Raw genomic sequence first — 23,316 nt, 5'->3', positions numbered from 1 at the left:
CAATGAATTCCACCATTTAATTAGGTGTTGTATGAAAAAGAGTTTATCAGTTTTGAAATTCCTCCTTTTTCATTTAATTGAAATTATGTTCTTGTATTATGAGACAGAGAGAACCCAATATATCTTCTTTAGACCACTAAATTTATATACTTTTAACATGTTCCCTCTGATTCATTTCTTTTCTGAGGTAAACAATCCCAATCTTTTCCATTTCTCTTCATATGAGAATTTCCCAGGCCCCTAATCATTCTCAGCACCCTTCTCTGAACCCTCTGTGATATTAGCAGACCAGGTGCCAACTCTTGCCAAAGTTCCCATGTGTCCACTGAACACGGACAAATACATAGCTGGAAGCAATCTGGCTGGTGTGTTAAGTATTGTTAAAATAGATATTAGAATTATACAAACATGTTTAGACTTTACTGAATGCTTGTGAGTTGCTGCATGCATTAATCTCACTTATAACACCTGTATCCCATACTGCAAGGTAATATTTAATTGGTTGTACTGTGAGCATCTGTGATGGTATAAGTCACAGACAGGACAGAGACATAAACTAGTTTGAAGTGCAGATCTCCAACCGAAGGTGTTATGTCCTGCCCAATGGGAAAAGTCCATTGACACCAGATGGTCTATGGTGGGTCATTGAAGAGGACCTCCATGTGAAGATGAGTCATGCAAGTGGATTCCTCCCACCAGCTGAGTTTACAGCTCAGAGCATAAGGAAAGAGAGGGATGGAAACTCCTAACAAGAAGGAACTGGATCTCTGTGCTGCTTTGACTCGGGGGAGGAGGGCAAGGTTTCCTAGGCATAAGAAAGAGATCCCCAGCTGCCTAACCTGGGTTAGCCCTAATGGACATGTACAGATTACTTATTATAGAAACTTCTATTAACTTTTGAAATTTAAGATTGTAACTCGTGTGTATATTTTTACCTGCTTTAACCCTGCAAATAACTTGTTTCCTTTTCCTATTTAATAAATCTTTATATAGTTTATTATAAGATTGGCTACAAGCATTGTCTCTGGTGTGAGATCTAAGGTGCAATTGATCTGGGGTGACTGGTTCTTTGGGACTGAGAGTAACCGGAATATCGCTGTGATTCTTGGTGTAAGGGACCAGCTATCACCAAGGTACACTCACCTGGGTGCTAAGATAGATCAGAGTACCCAAGTGTACATAATCTGTGACTATGTTTAGACAGTTTAGTACTTGAGGAGTTTACAATTGATGGTTGGTTAGTGAAATCTAAGTATAGAACTCACAACATGTTTGGGATTTGTGCCCTGGTTCTTAACAGTCTGCCCAGAGGTTGGTACTCAGGCTATTGAGTCACCGAAGGCAGCATTATACCCGATCTAATTGTAGAATATCCTTTTGGAGATGGGGTGACTTGTACTGCACACAGTACTCCGAAAGAGGCCACGCCTTTGATTTTATATGATGCCATTATATTATTCTCCATCTTATTCTCATCCCCTTCTGTTTGCATCCTAACATCGTTTGCTTTTTTTTTTTTTAAGCATAGTTGCATATTAAGCAGAGTCTTCATTGAGCTGTAGACAGTGATGCCTAGGATCCTTTCCTGAGCTGATACGTTCATTTAAAACTCTAATGTGTACAAGTAGTTTACTTTTTTCCTTCCAAAGTGCATTACTTTGTATTTATTAACAATGAACACTGAACAAGTCCAAGTTCCAAATTCCTAATGCTTTTTCTTCTTAGAAACAATAGGCAAGAGTTCATCCTCAGTTACTAAATCCAGAGGTATTTCACTGGAGTATAACTGAGGATGGAATGGATGCACCATTAGGTTCTCAGAGCTGTATACTACTCACTTACGCTGTAGGGACTCATATTTTCAGTTCTGGAGGTCCCTGGTTCAAACCTTGGTGTCAGCTACCAGGATGGCCATCACACCTTCATATATGATAGGACATTGTATGTCATCTTCAAAAGCAGTGACAAAACCACACGTTTCCTCCTGTGGGGAGAAATGGAGAAGGAATTTCATGTGATACATGTTAGTATTTGTTTTATGTATCTTTGGAGGACATAGATATAACACAGTGATAGGCCTGGTGTAAGAACCAGAAGAGAATAAAAGAGTGTGATTTAAGTGATACATAGGCCTCATGCTGGTTCCTACACAGGGATATGATCTATTCTAGACCCATGTTTTCAAACATTACAGCTTAGATCACCAGTAAATTACTGGAAGCCTGTTTTATGACTGGCAGGTCTATTATATGACTTCTTGATGGTTCCAATGGTAACAGTACCCACCCCAAATCCAGTTCTTCGTTTACACCCCAAAGTGGCCTAATTAGTTTAGTCAATCTAATTCTAGAGAGAGAACTTTGTTCTTCCATTTTGCATCTCAGCTTGCATTTAATGTTGTCACACCAACTCCAAACACAAGAATAAACTGATCCCCCTCAAGAATGTTAACAACCCCCAAACAAAATCAAGCTGCCTGATTTTCAAACTAAGCACCACTGGATCTAAGAACCTACCAGGCAGAGGTGAAAGTAAGCTATACCGGTAAGAGCCAGTATGCCGTGCTGGACTGGACCAGCTTCCCCAGGCTGGCGATTTAAAGGGCCCAGGGCTCCCTGCAGCAGCCGGAGCCCAGGGCCCTTTAAATCGCCTCCTGAGCCCCGCTGCTGAAGCCCTGGGGTAGCGGCGGCAGGGCTTCGTTGGCGATTTAAAGGGCCCGGAGCTCTGCTGCGGTAGAGGCGGCTAGAGCCCCAGGCCCTTTAAATCACTCCTGAGCCCCGGGGCTCCCAGCCGCCTCTGCAGCTGGTAGCTTGGGAGTGATTTAAAGGCCCTGGGGGTCCCAGCTGCAGCCGGAGCCCTGGGGCCTTTAAATCTTAATTGAAAGGTCCTGCCTCTTCCGGTTGCGGCCACGCCCCTGCTCAGGACTCTGGTGTACCGGTAAGTCCTTTAACTTACTTTCACCCCTGCCACCAGGCTGCATAATTCCCAACTTAATATAACAGGTATTCAGACACCGCAATAATGGAGGCCATAATAGAGCAATCCATGAATTTACATAGTGCACATGTGACACCCATTAGAGACTTAGGGTATGTCTACACTACAAGATTATTTCGAATCAACTTAATCGAATTTGTGGAATCGACCTTATGAAGTCGAATTTGTGTATCCACACTAAATACACTAATTCGACTGTGTGAGTACACAGTAACGGGGCAAGCGTCGACTTTGAAAGCGGTGCACTGTGGGAAGCTATCCCACAGTTCCCGCACTCCCCGCTGCCCATTGGAATTCTGGGATTTCCCCCCAATGCATGCTGGGGGAAAAAATGTGTCGAGGGTGGTTTTGGGTAACTGTCATCATTGAACCGTCAATCACGCCCTCCCTCCCTCCCCGAAAGTGCCTGCGGGCAATCTGTTCGTGCACTTTTCTGCTCAGTGACAGCGCGGGCGCCACAGCACTGTGAGCACGGAGCCCGCTGCAGTTATGGCCATTGTCAACTCCTCGCACCTTATCGTCCACCTCTTCCACAGTCAGCTGCTGAGAAATCGGGCTACTTTTCAATGGTGCTGCGAGCACTGGTGGACCATGGGGGACGTTTTACCAACATCAACGTCGGGTGGCCGGACAAGGTTCATGACGCGCGTGTTTTCAGGAAATCTCGTCTGTTTAGACGCCTGCAGGAAGGTAGTTTCTTCCCAGACCACAGAATAACTCTTGGGGATGTGCAGATGCCTATAGTGATCCTCGGGGACCCAGCCTACCCGCTAATGCCCTGGCTCGTGAAGCTCTGTGCAGGCGCCTTGCACAGCGACAAGGAACTCTTCAAGTACCAGCGAGCAGCGTGACCTGTGACTGTTCAGTTTCTTTACAGAGAAGCTGAACCTGCCCCTGTTTCTTTACCAAGTTACTGTTGACTAGCATCTGCAGTTACATACCCCGTCCACCCCGCTTCCCCCACTTCCAACACACGTTTAAAAATAAAACAGATGGTCCACTGTGACTTTACAAAGGTTTCTTTATTGATGACTTTGCGTTAAAGGGTTGAAACTGGCATGCAGACTGTGCTGGGTAGGGTGTGCGGTGATGTAAAGACCGCCTCTAAACTCGAGGAATGACAGGCTCCTGCTCCCAGAGCGGTCTGCAGTGCCGGACTGGTTGTTTCAATGGAGCCTGCCATCCCTCCTTTTTGGGACTCTGTGTGCGGGGGCTATGTGGCCTTGCGGCGGGGAAGGACGGATACAGATTCCTCTGCTGCGTGGCTCTGTGGTCCAGGACAGGGACCGTTGCATAAGATCTGTAACCCCCCTCCCCCGCTACAAAATCACGTACCCCCCCACCCACACAGAACCTGCAAACCACCTCCCATACCGACCAGGGTGCCTACTGACTGCACTGTGTGTGTGAGACCTGCTGCTGATCCTGCCCCCGTCTCTGTACCCTGCTAAAGGTGACTGTCCTATGCAATACCCTACCCCCTTCCCCACCCACCCACCCCTTCAAACACAGCATTGTGTAAAAAAGCATGACGGAAACAGTAATTAACAGCAAAGTATTTTTAATAATTAACCAGACAGTCAGGGGATGAAACTGGGATTGGGGCCTGGGTGAGTCAGGAAGGGAAGGAATTCTCAAAAATTAGGGTATGAGAGCTTTTGGGTACTTGAGCACTCTGCTGGGGTGCAGTGACAGTTTTCATGGCCCTTGGCGCCACTCCTTCTGGTTACTTTGGGTGACGGGAGGTATGGGACTTTGTGGTGGGGGAGGGCGGTTGCAGATAGACTGCGGGGGGGCTCTGTCCTCCTGGCTGCGGTCCTGCAGAACATCCACAAGGCGCCGGAGCGTGTCCGTTTGCTCCCTCATTAGTCCAAGCAGCGTTTGAGTCGCCTGCTTGTCTTCCTCATGCCACCTCTTCTCCTGTTCGTTGTGTGAGCGCTGGTACAGAGAGAGGGTCTCCCTCCACTGGTTCTGCTGGTCCGCCTCGGCTCGGGAGCACCCCATAACTTCAGCGATCATCTCGTCCCGTGTCTTTATCTTTCGCCGCCTAATCTTTGCCAGCCTCTGTGAGGGGAATGCTGTGGCAGGTCTGGAGACAGTCGAAGCTGTGTGATGGGAGAAAGGGAGTGAATTCCTTGCAAAGATACATTTTTGTGAACAATGAACACAGTCTAGTCTGTGTCTGTGAACAACACCATGCACAGCACCTATCTCGTGCGCACTCCTGCTGCAGGCAATCCTGCAAGCATAAACTCTGCCCCTGTTCTACCCCATTGCAGTGTCCCCCAACCCTTGCACTTCTGGGTTGAGATCCCAGTGCCTGATGGTGCAAATTTCATTGTCGCGGGTGGTTCTGGGTAAATGTAGTCAGTCATTCCTTCCTCCAGGAAAGCAACGCCAGACAATCATTTTGAGCCCATTTTCCCTGGATTGCCCTGGCAGACGCCATAGCGTGGCAACCATGGAGCCTGTTTTGCCTTTTGTCACTGTCACCGTATGTGTACTAGATGCCGCGGACAGAGGCGATTCAGCAGCGCTACACAGCAGTATTCATTTGCTTTTGCATGACAGCAGAGATGGTTATCAGCCATACTGTACCATCTACCATGCCATTGTAAATTGGCAAGGTAATGATGGTTACCAGTCGTATTGCATTATACCTTCTGCTGCTGTCATAGGTGCCCCTGGCTGAGATCAGCTGGGGGTGCAAAAGACAAAACTGGGAATGACTTCCCGAGTCAATCCCTCCTTTATGGTATCTAAAAATAGAATAATTCCTGCATAGAATATGGGGCTACTGTAGTAGAGATCCAGTGTTTCACAGAACCAGAGAGCACAGCCGTTCCATGTCGGATTATTCAGGAATGATGAGCTGCATGGCATTCACAGGGGGTGCTCCTGCAACAACCCCACCTGTTGCTTCCCTCCTCCCCCAGCCTTCCCGGGCTACCGTTGCAGTGTCCCCTGATTTGTGTGCTGAAGTAATACAGAATGCAGGAATAAGAAACAGTGACTTGTTACTGAAATGAAATAAGGGGAAGGCAGCCTCCAGCTGCTATGATTGTCCAGACAGGACATTAAGCAGTGTGTGGGAGAGGAAAACAGCATCCTGCTGCTATGACAGTCCAGGTAGTACAGAATCGCTCAGCCCCTGTTGCTATGATGAAGACGGTTAGCAGGCCGTCCTACTATGGGGCTGATATGACGAGGGGGGGTACCAGTTGCGCGAACTACACCATCTACAGCAAGGCTGATGATGAGGGAGGATGCTACAGTGCAGTGCCGCAGCATCGCGTCTACCAGCAGCATTCAGTACACATAGGGTGACATTAAAAAAGAGTCAGAGACTTTTTTTCCTTCTCCTGGGGGGGGGTGGTTGTACACTGACGAGCTATACCCTTAACGCGGCCCGACAATGTGTTTGACCGTACAGGTATTGGGAGCTCAGCCAAGAATGCAAATGCTTTTCGGAGACTGCAGGAACTGTGGGATACCTTGCGTCCTCAGTCCCCCCTCCCTCAATGAGCGTCCATTTGATTCTTTGGCTTTCCGTTACGCTTGTCACGCAGCAGCGTGCTGAGTCTCTGCTACGCCGTCTGTCTGGAGATTTTTTAAAAATACTTTGGACCAGGCGTAACATTACAGTAATTCCCCTAATTAGATGCAGGAGTCTCCGAGCGAGATCACCCTGAGGATGGTCACTGAAGGAGATAGAGAGCGCATGCTGCGTGAAAGCCAGCACAAACCAGGGGCCTATGCAGCCTTGCTCGGGGAGGCAATGCTCCCTGAGTACCTCATGAAAGCCTGGCGCGGAAAAGTGTGCTACCACGGAGCACCCAATAAGGCAGCTCTCCCCAGGAACCTCCTGCGGAGGCTTTTCAATTACCTCCAGGAGAGCTTCGTGGAGATCTCCCAGGAGGATTTCTGTTCTATCCCCATATATATAGAGACCTCCTTTTCACATACTTCAGATTCCTGTTATATTAAGAATAAAAGTTTACATGTTTAAAGCACTTACCGACTGCTCCTTCCCCTGATTCAGGGTCCGGGTTAACGACTGGGGAGGGTTGGTAGGGGATCTCCGTGACGGTGATGAAGAGATCCTGGCTGTCAGGGAAACCAGCGTTGTAAGCGCTGTCGCCTGCCTCGTCCTCCACAAACCCTTCCTCATCTTCCCCGTCCGTGAACATCGCCGAGGAACTGTCCGTCGACACTGTCCCATCGTCAGAGTCCATGGTCACTGGTGGGGCAGTGGTGGCAGGCTCCATAGTGTCTGTTTGCCGCTTTGATTTTTTGGTAGCCTTGTCTGGGGTCCTTGATTTTCACACGGCGCTGCGTTGCATCCCGCCTGTATCCTCTGTCTCTCATGGCTTTGGAGACCTTCTCGTAGGTCTTTGCATTCCGTTTTTTGGAGCGCAGCTCCGAAAGCACAGACTCCTCGCCCCACACACTGATCAGATCCAAGACTTCCCGGTCAGTCTATGCTGGGGCCCTCTTTCTATTCAGAGATTACATGAACTCCTCTGCTGGAGAGCTCTGCATTGCTGCCGGTGCTGCTGAGCTCGCCCCGATGTCCAACCACGAAATGAGATTCTAACTGTCCAGACAGGAAAAGGAATTCAAATTTTCCCGGGACTTTTCCTGTGTGGCTGGTCAGAGCATCCAAGCTCGGACTGCTGTCCAGAGCGTCAACAGAGTGGTGCAGTGTGGGATAGCTCCCGGAGCTAATAAGTTCGATTTGCATCCACACCTAGCCTAATTCGACATAGCCATGTCGAATTTAGCGCTACTCCCCTCGTCGGGGTGGAGTACCGAATTCGAACTAAAGAGCCCTCTATGTCGAATTAAATAGCTTCCTGGTGTGGACGGGTGCGCGGTTAATTCGAATTAACGCTGCTAAATTCAAATTAAAGTCCTAGTGTAGATCAGGCCTTATAGACTCCTCTTCCTTCTCATCAGAGTCTGCAAATTTGCCTGCAGCCCTTCAGACTCAGCCTAGACATCCAAGCGAGGTTCTATTCATCTCACATATTTATCACCACTAACAAAGGTTCTGCAGATCAAATTAAGCCCTTAGTGACACCTTTGCAAACCCACTGCCTTCAGTAGGTTTGCAAAGGTGTAACCAATTGGAACTTTTCACACACAAAACAAGAAAGAACAGAATCCAGCTTTCTCTCTCAGCTTTGTTAGCTCTGCAGTTCTAACAAGAGTAAAAAGCAGTATAAACCTAATTTTGTCACTCAGGCAACTAGATAAGCTGAGTAAGAAGTTGTTTTACATCATTTCTTTTCAGAAAATAACTGCATGTTAAGGTTACAATTTATGGGTTCTATGATATTTGTTTGCAAATATTTGTTCTGTAACTGAAGAAATGGTTTTTTTTACCCACGAAAGCTTATGCCCAAATAAATCTGTTAGTCTTTAAGGTGCCACTGGACTCCTCGTTTTTGTTTGCAAATGGTATGTTAAAATTCTATCGTTTTTCTTTATCACTTTCTATCATTTGCAAACAAACAATTGTAAGATATTTCCTCTCATGGACTGGTGGTTAAAAGATAGGAAACAAAGGGTATGAATAAATGGTGTTTTCAGAATGGAGAGAGGTAAATAGTGGTGTCCCATAGGGGTCTGTACTGGGTCCAGTCTTATTCAACATATTCATAAATGATCTGGGAAAAGGGGTAAAACAGTGAGGTGGCAAAATTTGCAGATGATTCAAAACTACTCAAGATAGTTAAGTCCCAGGCAGACTGTGAAGAGCTACAAAAGGATCTCTCCAAACTGGGTGACTGGGCAACAAAATGGCAGATGAAATTTAATGTTGATAAATGCAAAGTACAGGCAAGTTTTATTTTACGCGGGGGTTCCGTTCCGCGGTTATTGCGTAAAGCAAAAACCACGTATACTCAAAATTATATCCCCAAGCCCTTTAAATCCTGCCCGCAGCTCCAGTGGCTGGGCCGGAGCGGCATTTAAAGTGCTCCTCTGGGCTCCCCTTTAAATGCTGCCCCACCCAGCCGCCGGAGCTGCGGGCAGGGTTTAAAGGGCTCCACCGGGCTTCCCGCTGCAGCAGGGAGCTGGGTGGAGCCCTTTAAATGCCCCCCCCCCGGCCTGGCCGCCGGAGCTGCGGGCGGGATTTAAAGGGCTCCGCTGGGCTTCCTGTCGCGGTGGGGAGCCCAGTGGAGCCCTTTAAATGCTGCCCCACCCAGCCGCCGGAGCTGCGGGTGGGGTTTAAAGGACTCCGCCGGGCTGCCTGCCATGGTGGGGAGCCTGGAGGAGCCCTTTAAATTCCGCCCGCAGCTTTGGCAGCTGGGCTGGGGCTGTCATTTAAAGGGCTCGGAGCTCCACAGTGGGTGGAGCCTTGGGCCCTTTAGTTCGCCCCAGGGGCTACCAGCCACCTCTGCAGCTGGGAGCCCCCTGGGTGATTTAAAGGCCCTGGGACTCCCAGCCACAGCTGGTGCCCCAGGACCTTTAAATCTCGAGACCAGGCCTCTTCTCCTTGAGGCCATGCCCCCCGACTCCGGCTGTACAGCGTAAAGTTGAAATTGCGCATGTTAAATGCGCGTAGGTTGCAACAGACCTGTAATACACATTGGAAAACACAATCCCAAATACACATATAAAATGATGGGGTCTAAATTAGCTGTTCCCACTCAAGAAAGAGATCTTGGAGTCATTGTGGATAATTCTCTGAAAACATCCACTCAGTGTGCAGCGACAGTCAAAAAAGCAAACAGAATCTTGGGAATCATTAAGAAAGGGATAGATAGTAAGACAGAAAATATCATATTGCCTCTATATAAATCCATGGTACGCCCACATCTTGAATACTGTGCACAGATGTGGTCCCCCATTGCAAAAAAAATATATTGGAATTGGAAAAGGTTAAGAAAAGGGCAACAAAAATGATTAGGGGTATGGACTGTCTGCCATATGAGGAGAGATTAATAAGAATGGGACTTTTCAGCTTGGAAAAAAGACTAAGGGGGGATCTGATAGAGGTCTATAAAATTATGACTGGTGTGGAGAAAGTAAATAAGGAAGTGTTATTTACTCCTTTTCATAACACAAGAACTAGGGGCCACCAAATGAAATTAATAGGCAGCAGGCTTAAAACAAAAGGAAATATTTTTTCACACAATGCACAGTTAGTCTGTGGACTTCTTTGCCTGAGGATGCTGTGAAGGCCAAGACTATAACTGGGTTCAAAAAAGAACTACATAAATTCATGGAGGATAGGTCCATCAATGGCGATTAGCCAGGACGGTCAGGGATGTTGTCTCTAGCCTATATTTGCCAGAAGCTGGAAATGGGTGACAGGGTATGGATCACTTGATGATTACCTGTTCTGTTCATGCCCTTTGGAGCACCTGGCATTGGCCACTGTCAGAAAACAGGATACTGGGCTAGATGGACCTTTGGTCTGACCCACTATGGCTGTTCTTATATTCAAATAAATTGATCTCTTCTATTCTATCAGATAATGTCTGAAGTATCCCCAATGTGGACATCTGCAACCAAGATCTGCATTAATATATCACTCCATATCCAAAGTCATCTGAAGATATGACTACAAGGATTATCTAAACAGGATTTCAGGTTGTACTGGTTCTTTGTGTCTTCTGAGGAGGATATATGTATTGTTTCTTTAAGACTTCAGGAGGAAGCCAAGCAGGAAAGAGGGGTTTGGAGAAGGTTCTAAGCCAGTGGTTTTCAACTTTTTTTTGTTTGCAGACCCCTAAAAAATTTCAAATGAAGGTGCAGATCCCTTTGGAAATCTTAGTTTGTGGACCCCCCAAGGGGTCCTAGGCAGAAGCTTTTCAATGAAGCAGAGAGAGCAAGAATATGCATAGCTTTAGGGGTAATATGCCTCACTTTATCCTAATCCATCACTGAACAAGGAAAATGTAAAGAAGGAGCTCTTTCTGTGATTTTTTTAAACCATTGTCACATGACATGGTGCTTTCAGTTGATTAGTTTTGGACCAATACAAACAGAAGGAAGAAAAAATTCAAAAACTGAATGCCCCAGAAGTTTTTTTGTTTGATCATCTAACCAAATATCCTGAGAGGAAGGAACATGTGAGTAGATTCCAAAGCACAGCCAAGCTTGCCACAGAGAGTGATGAAATACAGGTCTGCTCATTAATCTACATCATGAGGAATGAAGCTGAAAATATTTATAAATCATTAGCCTTTGCTGAGGAAGGCGATTGGAATAACTATGACACCTTCTTAAAAAGTATGAATGTTCAATTCCAAAAAGGAATGTAATACACAAACAGACATGCTGTTACTGAAGGATGCCTGGAAGACTTTGTAAGGGTACTATAATGTACAAGTACAGCCTTGTGACTTTAATGTCAATAAAGAATGTATAAAAGACCATCTAGTAATTAGGATTTTAAGCAAGGAACTGTCAGAAAATTACAGTTAGTGTCTGACTTAACTCTACAATAGGCAGTGCCATAAGAATAGAATCATAGAACTGGAAGGGACCTCGAGAGATCATCTAGTCCAGTCCCCTGCACTTGTGGCAGGACTAAGTATTATCTAGACCCGTGTTTCCCAAACTTGGGACGCCACTTGTGTAGGGAAAGCCCCTGGTGGGCCGGGCCGGTTTGTTTACCTGCCGCATCTGCAGGTTCAGCCAATCGCAGCTCCCACTGGCCGCGGTTCACTGCTCCAGGCCAATGGGAGCTGCTGGAAGCGGCGCGGGCCGAGGGACGTACTGGCCGCTGCTTCCAGCAGCTCCCATTGGTCTGGAGCAGCAAACCGCGGCGAGCGGGAGCCACGATCGGCTGATCCTGTGGATGCGGCAGGTAAACAAACTGGCCCAGCCCGCCAGGGGCTTTCCTTACACAAGCGGCTCCCAAGTTTGGGAAACACTGATCTAGACCATCCCTGACAGGTGTTTGTCTAACCTGCTCTTAAAAATCTCCAATGATGGAGACTCTACAACCTCCCTAGCCAATTTATTCCAGTGCTTAACCACCCTGACAGTAAGGAAGTTTTTCCTAAAGTCCAACCTAAACCTCCCTTGCTGCAATTTAAATCCATTGTTTCTTGTCCTATCCTCAGAGGTTAAGAAAAACAGTTTTTCTTTCTCCTCCTTGTAACAACCTTTTACCTACTTAAAAACTGTTAACATGTCCCCTCTCAGTCTTCTCTTTTCCAGAGAAAACAAACCCAATTTTTTCAATCTTGCCATACGTCATGTTTTCTAGACCTTTAATCAGTTTTGTTGCTCTTCTCTGGACTCCCTCCAGTTTGTCCACATCTTTCCTGAAATGTGGCACCCAGAACTGGACACAATACTTCAGTTGAGGCCTAATCAGCACGTAGTAGAGCGGAAGAATTACTTCTTGTGTCTTGCTTACAACACTCCTGCTAATACATCCCAGAATGATGCTTGCCTTTTTTGCAACAGTGTTACACTGTTGGCTCATATTTAGCTTGTGGTCCACTATGACCCCCAGATCCCTTTCCACAGTACTCCTTCCTAGGCAGTCATTTCCCATTTTGTATGTGTGCAATTGATTGTTCCTTCCTAAGTGGAGTACTTCGCATTTGTCCTTATTGAATTTCATCCTATTTACTTCAGACCATTTCTCTAGTTTGTCCAGATCATTTTGAATTATAATCCCATTCTTCAAAGTACTTTCAACCCCACCCAGCTTGATATCATCCGCAAACTTTATAAGTATGCTCTGTATGACATTATCTAAATCACTGATGAAGATATTGAACAGAACCGGACCCAGAACTGATCCCTGCGGGACCCCACTCGTTATGCCCTTCCAGCATGATTGTAATCCACTGATGATTACTCTCTGAGAATGGTTTGCCAAACAGTTTTGCACCCACCTTATACCTCCATCTAGGTTGTATTTCCCTAGGTTGTTTACGAGAAGCTCATGTGAAACCGTATCAAAAGCTTTACAAAAGCATGACAGACCTGCTGAAACTACAGGATTGTAAAAGCAGCAAAGAGTCTTTGCTGCTTTTACAGATCCAGACTAACATGGCTACCCCTCTGATACTTTACAGGATTGTAGACTAGACTAGATTAGACTAGAGATTTGCAGACCTTTCTGGGGGACTGCTGAGAAAACACCTATCCTCTGGGGAAATTCCCTCCAATTGGCTGCTATAAGCTATTCTTCATATTCCTGCCCCCTGGAGAAAGGCAGTCAATCAAAACTGCTCCATAGACTGATGCATTCCTTACTCCCTTAGTACAGGGAGAAAGTAATGCTTCTATCTCCCAGTTGCTGTGGTGGGACCCCTGCGTTTCAAGAGCCAGCTAGCAAACAGCTGCTCCCACTGGCTTCTTGTGCTGTCAACACCAGTACAAGGCCTTCTCCCTGATTCATTGCCCCTTCCCCAGGGGAGAGAGGGGTTGGAAAAAAACTCTGCCCTGCGGCCACCTCAGAAGGCCTGTGAGGAGGTGAATAGTCTTGCCCTGCTTCCCCATCCACCTTCTAAAAGGTTATAGTTGGAGGGAGGGGTAATAATTATGTTAGGGGAGAAATAATTAAGTATTGTGGAGGGAGGATGGTGGAATCTCCATCCTTAGGCCTGGTCTACACTAGGACTTTAATTCGAATTTAGCAGCGTTAATTCGAATTAACCGTGCACCCGTCCACACCAGGAAGCCATTTAATTCGACATAGAGGGCTCTTTAGTTCAAATTCTGTACTCCTCCCCGACGAAGGGAGTAGCGCTAAATTCGACATGGCTATGTCGAATTAGGCTAGGTGTGGATGCAAATCGAACTTAGTAGCTCCAGGAGCTATCCCACAGTGCACCACTCTGTTGACACTCTGGACAGCAGTCCGAGCTTGGATGTTCTGACCAGCCACACAGGAAAAGCCCCGGGAAAATTTGAATTCCTTTTCCTGTCTGGACAGTTTGAATCTCATTTCGTGGTTGGACATCGGGGCGAGCTCAGCAGCACCGGCAGCGATGCAGAGCTCTCCAGCAGAGGAGTTCATGTAATCTCTGAATAGAAAGAGGGCCCCAGCATAGACTGACCGGGAAGTCTTGGATCTGATCGGTGTGTGGGGCAAGGAGTCTGTGCTTTCGGAGCTGCGCTCCAAAAAACAGAATGCAAAGACCTACGAGAAGGTCTCCAAAGCCATGAGAGACAGAGGATACAGGCGGGATGCAACGCAGCGCCGCGTGAAAATCAAGGACCCCAGACAAGGCTACCAAAAAATCAAAGCGGCAAACGGACGCTACGGAGCCTGCCACCACTGCCCCACCAGTGACCGTGGACTCTGACGATGGGACAGTGTCGACGGCCAGTTCCTCGGCGATGTTCGCGGACGGGGAAGATGAGGAAGGGTTTGTGGAGGACGAGGCAGGTGACAGCGCTTACAATGTTGGTTTCCCTGACAGCCAGGATCTCTTCATCACCCTCACGGAGATCCCCTACCAACCCTCCCCGGCCGTTAACCCGGACCCTGAATCAGGGGAAGGAGCAGTCGGTAAGTGCTTTAAACATGTAAACTTTTATTCTTAATATTACAGGAATCTGAAGTATGTGAAAAGGAGGTCTCTATATATATGGGGATAGAACAGAAATCCTCCTGGGAGATCTCCACGAAGCTCTCCAGGAGGGAATCGAAAAGCCTCCACAGGAGGTTCCTGGGGAGAGCTGCCTTATTGGGTGCTCCGTGGTAGCACACTTTTCTGCGCCAGGCTTTCATGAGGTACTCAGGGAGCATTGCCTCCCCGAGCACGGCTGCATAGGCCCCTGGTTTTTGCTGGCTTTCACGCAGCATGCGCTCTCTATCTCCTTCAGTGACCGTCCTCAGGGTGATCTCGCTCGGAGACTCCTGCATCTAATTAGGGGAATTACTGTAATGTTACGCCTGGTCCAAAGTATTTTTAAAAAATCTCCAGACAGACGGCGTAGCAGAGACTCAGCACGCTGCTGCGTGACAAGCGTAACGGAAAGCCAAAGAATCAAATGGACGCTCATGGAGGGAGGGGGGACTGAGGACGCAAGGTATCCCACAGTTCCTGCTGTCTCCGAAAAGCATTTGCATTCTTGGCTGAGCTCCAAATGCTTCTAGGGTCAAACACAGTGTCCACGGTGGGTCAGGGCATAGCTCGGCAATTTACGCACCCTCCCCCAACCACCCCCAGAAGTGAAAGGGAAAACAATCCTCTCTTGACTCTTTTACATGTCACCCTATCTTTACTGAATGCTGCAGACAGATGCAATGCTGCAGCACTCAACACCAATATCCTTGCTCCCCCCCCCCCATGGGTGGCTGACGGTACAATATGACTGATATCCATTGTCATCATCAGCCTATTGGCACATGGGGCAGTGCAAAAGGACTGGTAACCATGCCAACTAGCATCAGTGAGGTCGATCAAGGGCACCTGCTCCTAATTTTTCCTGGTAGATGGTGTAGTATGGCTGATAACCGTCCTCATCATAGCAACAGGGGGCTGAGCTCCATCAGTCCCCACCCTTCATGTGTAAAGAAAAGATTCAATTGCCCCTGGACTAGCAGAGGGATGCTGGGATCCTCTCCTCCACACTCCTTAATGTCCTGTCTGGACTATCATAGCAGCTGGAGGCTGCCTTCCACTCATTTCTCACTAACAAGTCACTGTGTCTTATTCCTGCATTCTTTATTACTTCATCACACAAGTGGGGGGACAATTCTATGGTAGCCCAGGAAGGCTGGGGGAAGAACGGAATGAACAGGTGGGGTTGTTGCAGGAGCACCCCCTGTGAATAGCATACAGCTCATAATTTATGCAGGATCTGACACAGAGCAGCTGTGCTCTCTGGTTCTCTGATACAGTGGTTCTCTAGTACACTTGCCCATATTCTAGGCAGGACTGATTCTATTTTTAGATACCAAAAAGGAGGGATTGACTCAGGAGTCATTCCCAATTTTAACTTTGCGCCCTGGCTGATCTCAGCCAGGGGCACTTATGACAGCAGCAAATGGTGCAGTGCAAAAGGACTGGTAACCATGATCATCTTATTACCAATTTATGGTATGGTAGATGGTACTGTATGGCTGGTAACCATCTCTGCTGTCATGCAAAAGCAAAAGCATGCTGCTGTGTAGTGCTGCTGGACCGCCTCTGTCAGCGGCATCTAGTACACATACGGTGACAGGCACAAAAGGCAAAACAGGCTCCATGGTTGCCACGCTGTGGCGTCTGCCAGGACAATCCAGGGAAAATGGGCTCGAAATGATTGTCTGCCATTGCTTTCCCTGAGGAAGGGATGACTGACGACATTTACCCAGAACCACCCGCGAAAATGGTTTTTGCCCCATCAGGCACTGGGATCTCAACCCAGAATTCACAGAGACAGACTAGACTGTGTTCATTGTTCACAAAAATGTATCTTTGCAAGGAATTCACTCCCTTTTTCCCATCACACAGCTTCGACTGTCTCCAGACCTGCCACAGCATCCCCCTCACAGAGGCTGGCAAAGATTAGGCGGCGAAAGAAAAAGACACGGGACGAGATGTTCGCTGAACTTATGGGGTGCTCCCGAGACGAGGCGGACCAGCAGAGCCAGTGGAGGGAGACCCTCTCTCTGTACCAGCGCTCACACAGCGAACAGGAGGAGAGGTGGCGTGAGGAAGACAAGCAGGCGACTCAAATGCTGCTTGGACTAATGAGGGAGCAAACGGACACGCTCCGGCGCCTTGTGCATGTTCTGCAGGACCGCAGGCAGGACAGAGCCCCCCTGCAGTGTATCTGCAACCGCCCTCCCCCGCCACAAAGTCCCAGACCCCCCTCACCCAAAATAACCAGAAGGAGGGGCGCCAAGGGCCGTGAAAACTGTCACTGCACCCCAGCAGAGTGCTCAAGTACCCAAAAGCTCTCATACCCTAAATTTTGAGAAGTCCTTTCCTTTCCGCCTCACCCAAGCCCCCGTCCCAGTTTCATCCCCTAACTGTCTAGTTGATAATAAAAAATACTTTTCTGTTAATTACTGTTTCCGTCATGTTCTTTTAGAGGAGACTGTGTTTGAAGGGGGGGAAGGGGATTGGTAATTGGACAGGACAATCACCTTTACCAGGGTACAGAGACGGGGGCAGGATCAGCAGCAGGTCACGCACACAGTGCAGTCAGTAGGCACCCTGGTCGGTATGGGAGGTGGTTTGCAGGTTCTGTGTGGGTGGGGGGGTACGTGACTTTGTAGCGGGGGAGGGGGGTTACAGATCTCATGCAACGGTCCCTGTCCTAGACCACAGAGCCACGCAGCAGAGGAATCTGTATCCGTCCTCCCCCGCCGCAAGGCCACATAGCCCCCGCACACAGAGTCCCAAAAAGGAGGGATGGCAGGCTCCGTTGAAACAACCAGTCCGGCACTGCGGACCGCTCTGGGAGCAGGAGCCTGTCATTCCTCGAGTTTAGAGGCGGTCTTTACATCACCGCACACCCTACCCAGCACAATCCGCATCCCAGTTTCAACCCTTTAACGCAAAGTCATCAATAAAGAAACCTTTGTAAAGTTACAGTGGAACATGTATTTTATTTTTAAACGTGTGTTGGAAGTGGGGGAAGCGGGGTGGACGGGGTATGTAACTGCAGATGCTAGTCAACAGTAACTTGGTAAAGAAACAGGGGCAGGTTCAGCTTCTCTGTAAAGAAACTGAACAGTCACAGGTCACGCTGCTCGCTGGTACTTGAAGAGTTCCTTGTCGCTGTGCAAGGCGCCTGCATAGGGCTTCATGAGCCAGGGCATTAGCGGGTAGGCTGGGTCCCCGAGGATCACTGTAGGCATCTGCACATCCCCCAGAGTTATTTCCTGCAGGCGTCTAAACAGAGCAGAGTTCCTGAAAACACGCGCATCATGAACTTTGCCTGGCCACCCGACGTTGATGTTGGTAAAACGTCCCCCATGGTCCACCAGTGCTCGCAGCACCATTGAAAAGTAGCCCTATTTCTCAGCAGCTGACTGTGGAAGAGGTGGACGATAAGGTGCGAGGAGTTGACAACGGCCATAACTGCAGCGGGCTCCGTGCTCGCAGTGCTGTGGCGCCCGCGCTGCCACTGAGCAGAAAAGTGCACGAACAGATTGCCCGCAGGCGCTTTCGGGGAGGGGGGGCGTGATTGACGGTTCAATGATGACAGTTACCCAAAACCACCCTCGACACATTTTTCCCCCAGCATGCATTGGGGGGAAATCCCAGAATTCCAATGGGCAGCGGGGAGTGCGGGAACTGTGGGATAGCTTCCCACAGTGCACCGCTTCCAAAGTCGTGTGAGTCCCGTTACTGTGGACTCACACAGTCGAATTAGTGTATTTAGTGTGGATACACAAATTCGACTTCATAAGGTCAATTCCACAAATTCGACTTAAGTTGATTCGAAATAGTCTTGTAGTGTAGACATACCCTTAGAGGATTTTAAGGCCCAGCTTGACAAAGCCCTGGCTGGGATGATTTAGTTGGGGTTGGTCCTGCTTTGAGCAGAGGGTTGGACTAGATGAACTTCCTGAGGTCTCTTCCAACCCTAATCTTCTATGATTCTATGAGGGAAAGAGAAGGATATTTTGGGGTCATTTTCTATCCTCCCCCTTTTCCTCCCACCTACTCCCTTTGTATGTACTTTTATCAAATGTATCAGTGTATGCAAGTTTCTATAATTTTACAAATTCATGATCTACTGGTTTTTGCTTCCTGGATGTTGACAAGTATGCCTGACAGTCTGAGATAGTGAAAACACAAGTCATCCAGCAAGAAAACTGCTGAAGCATGGTGCAAAAAAGCAGCAAAGAAAAAAAATTCTCTTGAGGAAAAAGGAAGCCCCCTGTAACAGGGGATACATACTTCTTGAGCACCTCCTACTGCTGCATGCAGTACTGCAGTCCTTTTCCTGCTCCTGGCACCCCTTGTAGGTTGTGAAACTCACTTGGCAGCTCTTTACTGGCTCAGCCCTCCAGCCAAGTCACAAAGCCCAAATGAACCCCTTCCAAGGTATTATAAACTCTGATAAATAATTTATTCACCTTTAGTAGGGTCTTCAGTCCTAGCTCTGAGCCCCTTTAAATATAGCCCTTTGTTTAGGCCCACAACTCAGTTCTGCCCCCTTCATGGGGTTTACACCACTTTCTGTGAACAGCAGGGGAAGCCAGGCCCACCCACTACCCTAAGTTCCAACCCAGGGTCCCTATTATCAGCAGCCATGTACCACTCACTTCAATTCATTGCTGCTGCTTCCCTGGGCCTCTTCCTACCTGCCCCTTTCTGCTCCACCTGTACCTCAGGGTTAATGGTCTTAAGATATAGCTATATCTCTCTACAAACCCAGCTAAGCAAAGTGCAGCCAGAAGTAGATTCTGGCTACCAGCTCAGGCTTCTTTGGCCAAAGAAGGCCCTCCACTCCTAGCCAGGAACTGACTTGCTAAGGCCTTGTAGCAACTTTTATCTGAGCTCTGTAGGCTCTGATTGGCTGCTCCATGCAGCCTCTCTAGGAAAGCCTGGAAGACCCACCTTCACTGCTCCTTTTCTTGGGTGGAGTGTAGTAGGACCGTGGGGCCTCCAGCAGAGGGCCATGAAGGCCAAGTATACCCCATCACACCCCCTAACATAAGTCTTTTAAGAATACCAAGTTCCCTGGACAGAAATGTAACAGGCATGATAAAGTAGAACACAGGATAGATGAGGTTTGCTGAGCCAGTGGAAGCATGCAGGAAATGTAATAATAAAGGATGGTGGTGGGAATATATCTTTTTGAAGCAAATGAATCAGGGAGGCAGCACAAACAAAGGTGAGTGATGTATATTTCCTTGGATCATCACAGCTGCAAGGGTACTAATCCCATTGCTTCTAAAATTGAAACAAGAACTAGATATGATAGAGAAGAATGGTGTAACAGAACCAACAAAGTGATGTTCCTTTATGATGTATGCTACAAAGAAAAATTGAGACCTCTTTATCTTCACAGTCCTACAGAGGTGCAATGAAGCAGTAAAGAGGAAAGGGTATATTCTTCAAATTTATTTTGAGCAATAATTTTTCCTCACCAGATGTAACTAGTGAATTCTGGTGAGTTCTGCCCCACCATTCTGAACACCTTACTTTTGTTACCTCCCATTTGGTCTCTCAAGTGCTCCAGAAATCTTCCAAAGGAAAAAGAATGAGGTTTTATGAATCCTGGGGGGAAGTGAAATTTTAAATGGTGACATTTTAATTTGTGGGAAATCCAAGAAAGAGTATCATGTAAAGTTAAAACAAGGTCTGAAGGCAAATGTGGTGGTCAGAATAGAACAAAATGTAAGCTAGCCTCTGACAAACCTGACTACAGTTCTTAGGGCATGTGATAAAGAAGGGGCTGTGGCAGATCAGAAAAAGTCAAAACTACTGTAGAAATGTCACCACCTAAAAATGAACAAATGTTGTTCCTTGGTATGAGTACACTTTTGAAGAGCTAAACAATCTAGAGACAACATCCTCACTTCTGTGATTTTATTGTATTTACAAGTCTACAGCCATTTCCGCAGTCCAGACAAGAAAGAGAAGGCGAGAGGACATGCCTAGAAGTTGTCTAGGGAGTGAATGGATCAACAGGACAGAGAAAGGGACACACTGAGCCCCCCACATCCAAATCCCCACCCTGCCGAGCCTCACCTCCTACAATCAGACCCTCCCCACTGAATCCCATCCCCTTCATCAAGACCACTCTCCCAGTGATCCCCCTGTACTCCAACCCCTGCCCTGACGAGCCCTGTGCACCCAGACCCCCACCCCACCAAGCTCCATTCCTCCAGCACCCAGACCCTCCTGCTGAGCCCCATCCCCCCTCACCCAGATTCTCCCTCTGAGCCCCAACCATCTTCACCTGGACCCCCCTGCAGAGTCCCATTGTCTCTACCTAGAAACCCCAAATGAGCCCTGTGCATCCAGACCCCGCCCCCCAGATCCCACACTGAGCCACCTGCACTCAGATTGCCCCACATAGAACCCTATACCTGTATACCCTACATCTAGATCCTCCACCCCCCCACATAGATCCTGCTGGGCTGAGCCTGCCTGGCCACACCTGGTGCACCTGGCGTGGAGGGGCAGGGCCCCGGGCAATTCTGTGGCAGGCCCTGTCCCCTTGTTGTGTATCAGGGTTCAGTGGCATCTCACCTCTGAGTCTGTGTCCTGCGGGGGGGTAGGGGATGAGTGTGGTGGAGAGGGGCTGCAGGGTGATCTCTCACCTCCATGCAGCCAGTGGCCTGTGCTCCCCCTTGCCAGTCTGGAGCCTCCACGTTTATTTATTGACAAAAAATAGAATGTGAAGAATTTTAAAATATTATGCACAGAAATTTCTTTTGGTGCAGAATTCCCTTAGGAGTATTATAACCTTTGACATATTTGAAGACTGTTATCATGTTGTCCCCAATATTCTTTTCTCTAAGTTAAATATGCCCAATTCTTTTAACCTTTCCTCATAACCCAGGACAACAAATGTGGGAAGTGGAGGACAAAGCATTCTCTGGCAAGGTGATCTGGCTGTAGACCAATTGATTGGGTGGATCCAGTCTGACCATTTTTAGATAACGTTGCAATTTTCTGTCAGAGGAAGCCTTTCCATCATAAGTAATGCTCACAATTCAAACACACCTTTTATTCTCAAAACCCTTTTCAACCCTCCCCCACCCCTCCTGAAACCCACAGCCCTATCCCCAGCAGAGGTCTGACCCCATAAAGGGAGAAGTGCCAGAGACTCCAGGAAGGCCGCTAGGGACTCTACTACTGCTATTGATTTTCTGTTTAAGGCACTCAGATCCTTCAGTGATGGGCAACGACATAAAACTCAGATCAATGGATGACAGCAGAGCACAAGCTTTGCTACAGTGAAGGGTAAAACCAGCTTCGTGCTTCAAGCTCAACTCTCCTAAGTGCTCTAAAGCAGCGTTTTTCAAAGTTCAGGTCGCGGCCCAGTACTGGGTTGCGGCATGTCAGGCACTGGGTCGCTCTGGTCAGCACCGCCAGTCCCAGCTGCGATGCTTCCCAGCTAAGGTAAGCTAGTGCCTACCTGTTCCGATACAGTGTTGCACCCCAGAAGTGGCCAGCAGCGGGTCTGGCTTCTAGGCAGAGGAGCCACAGGGCTCCACAGTGCCTGCCTCTGCACCCTGGCTGCGCCGCTGACCAGGAGCCACCGGAGGTAAGTTTGTGCCCCAACCCCCTGCCCCAGCCTTGAGCCGCCCCTAAACCTAGAACACCTTTGTGCACCCTAAACCTCTCATCTCTGGCCCCACCCCAGACCCCCTCCCACATCCCAACCCCCTGTCCCAGCCCTGAGCCCCCCAAACCCAGAATCTCTTTCTATACCACAAACCTCCCACCCCCCCCCACACCCTGAACCTCTCATTCACAGCTCCACCCTGAAACCCTCAACCCTACACCCAAAACTCTGCCCCAGCCCTGAGCCCCTCCCCCACCTCAAACCCCTCAGCCCCAGCTCCGTTGGGTCGCGGGCATCAACAATTTTCTTCAACTGGATGCCCAGAAAAAAAGTTTGAAACCCGCTGCTCTAAAGAGCTGCTGCTGCTGGGTTACTCAGACTGCTTTGAAACGTGGTGTGCCACATGGGAGCCGGGGCTGCAGCCAGCCAGCCCCATTTGGGGCCATTTGACCTGAGATGCGCCGCCCTAGCGAGCCAGGGTAGGGGACTGGGGCAGTTTCCCCCACGCCCCAGCGAGAGCACCTCGAACAGGTCAGCAGGAGGGAGCCCCTCTCCGACGGGAGGCGCCATTGTGGCAGGTCTGTGTGGGGGAAGGGAGAGTCGGTGCGCGGCCTCTCCCAGCCCCGCCGCCAGGGGAGCGGCGCGGACCCCGCAGGCGCTTGCTCACTCACACGCTGCAGTCGGAGGCAAAGGCGCGCGCCCGCGGCAGGGGCTGTGGCGGGGCTAGGCGTGTCCCCCGCGGTGCTGCGCGCGCCGACGCCAGCGGCGGTTGGTGCGGCCCCCGCCCTGTGGGGCTGAGAGGAAGGCGCGGGCGCAGGCGCTCGCTCCCTCGCGGTTGCCATGGCCCCGTTTGACGTCACGGGCAGTGTGGTGCCCGTGCGTTGCGGCGCTGTGATTGGCGGAGACCCCGTGTGCGGCGCTGGGAGAGAGGCTGCAGCGGAGAGAGCAGCAGGGCTAGAAAGGTACAGTCCGCGCCGGCTACCCGCCCAGAGACACTCGCGCCGCCGCCTCCTCCTCCTCCTCACACAGGTAACGGGGCCCACGGCATAGGCAGCCCTGCGGGGTGCCCGCCAGGGGGGAAGGAGCTGGCGGGGTGGCGGCCTCCCCCCCCCCCACCGGTTCTTCTGTAAGCAGCAGGGCGGC

The 23,316-nt window shown here is 49.0% G+C and overlaps 1 protein-coding gene across 3 annotated transcripts in view; it reads left to right on the top strand.

Moving 5' to 3' along the window:
• The first annotated feature begins 23,001 nt into the window (after positions 1-23,001).
• YWHAZ (tyrosine 3-monooxygenase/tryptophan 5-monooxygenase activation protein zeta) overlaps positions 23,002-23,316 on the top strand; it is a 30,921-nt gene continuing 30,606 nt past the window's right edge. Inside the window, exon 1 of one of the 3 annotated variants that reach the window (XM_039523495.1) lies at positions 23,002-23,135. In XM_039523495.1, coding sequence (XP_039379429.1) covers positions 23,014-23,135 — 122 coding nt within the window. In that variant the 5' untranslated portion in view covers positions 23,002-23,013. Of the gene's footprint in view, positions 23,203-23,316 lie in introns of all 3 variants that reach the window. The other 2 variants (XM_039523494.1, XM_039523496.1) reach the window with 2 other exon arrangements.

This window comes from Mauremys reevesii, linkage group 2 (genome assembly GCF_016161935.1).
Source record: "Mauremys reevesii isolate NIE-2019 linkage group 2, ASM1616193v1, whole genome shotgun sequence".
NCBI lineage: Eukaryota > Metazoa > Chordata > Testudines > Geoemydidae > Mauremys > Mauremys reevesii.
Note: the sequence above shows the minus strand (reverse complement) of the source record. Positions and strands in the feature narration are given on the sequence as shown.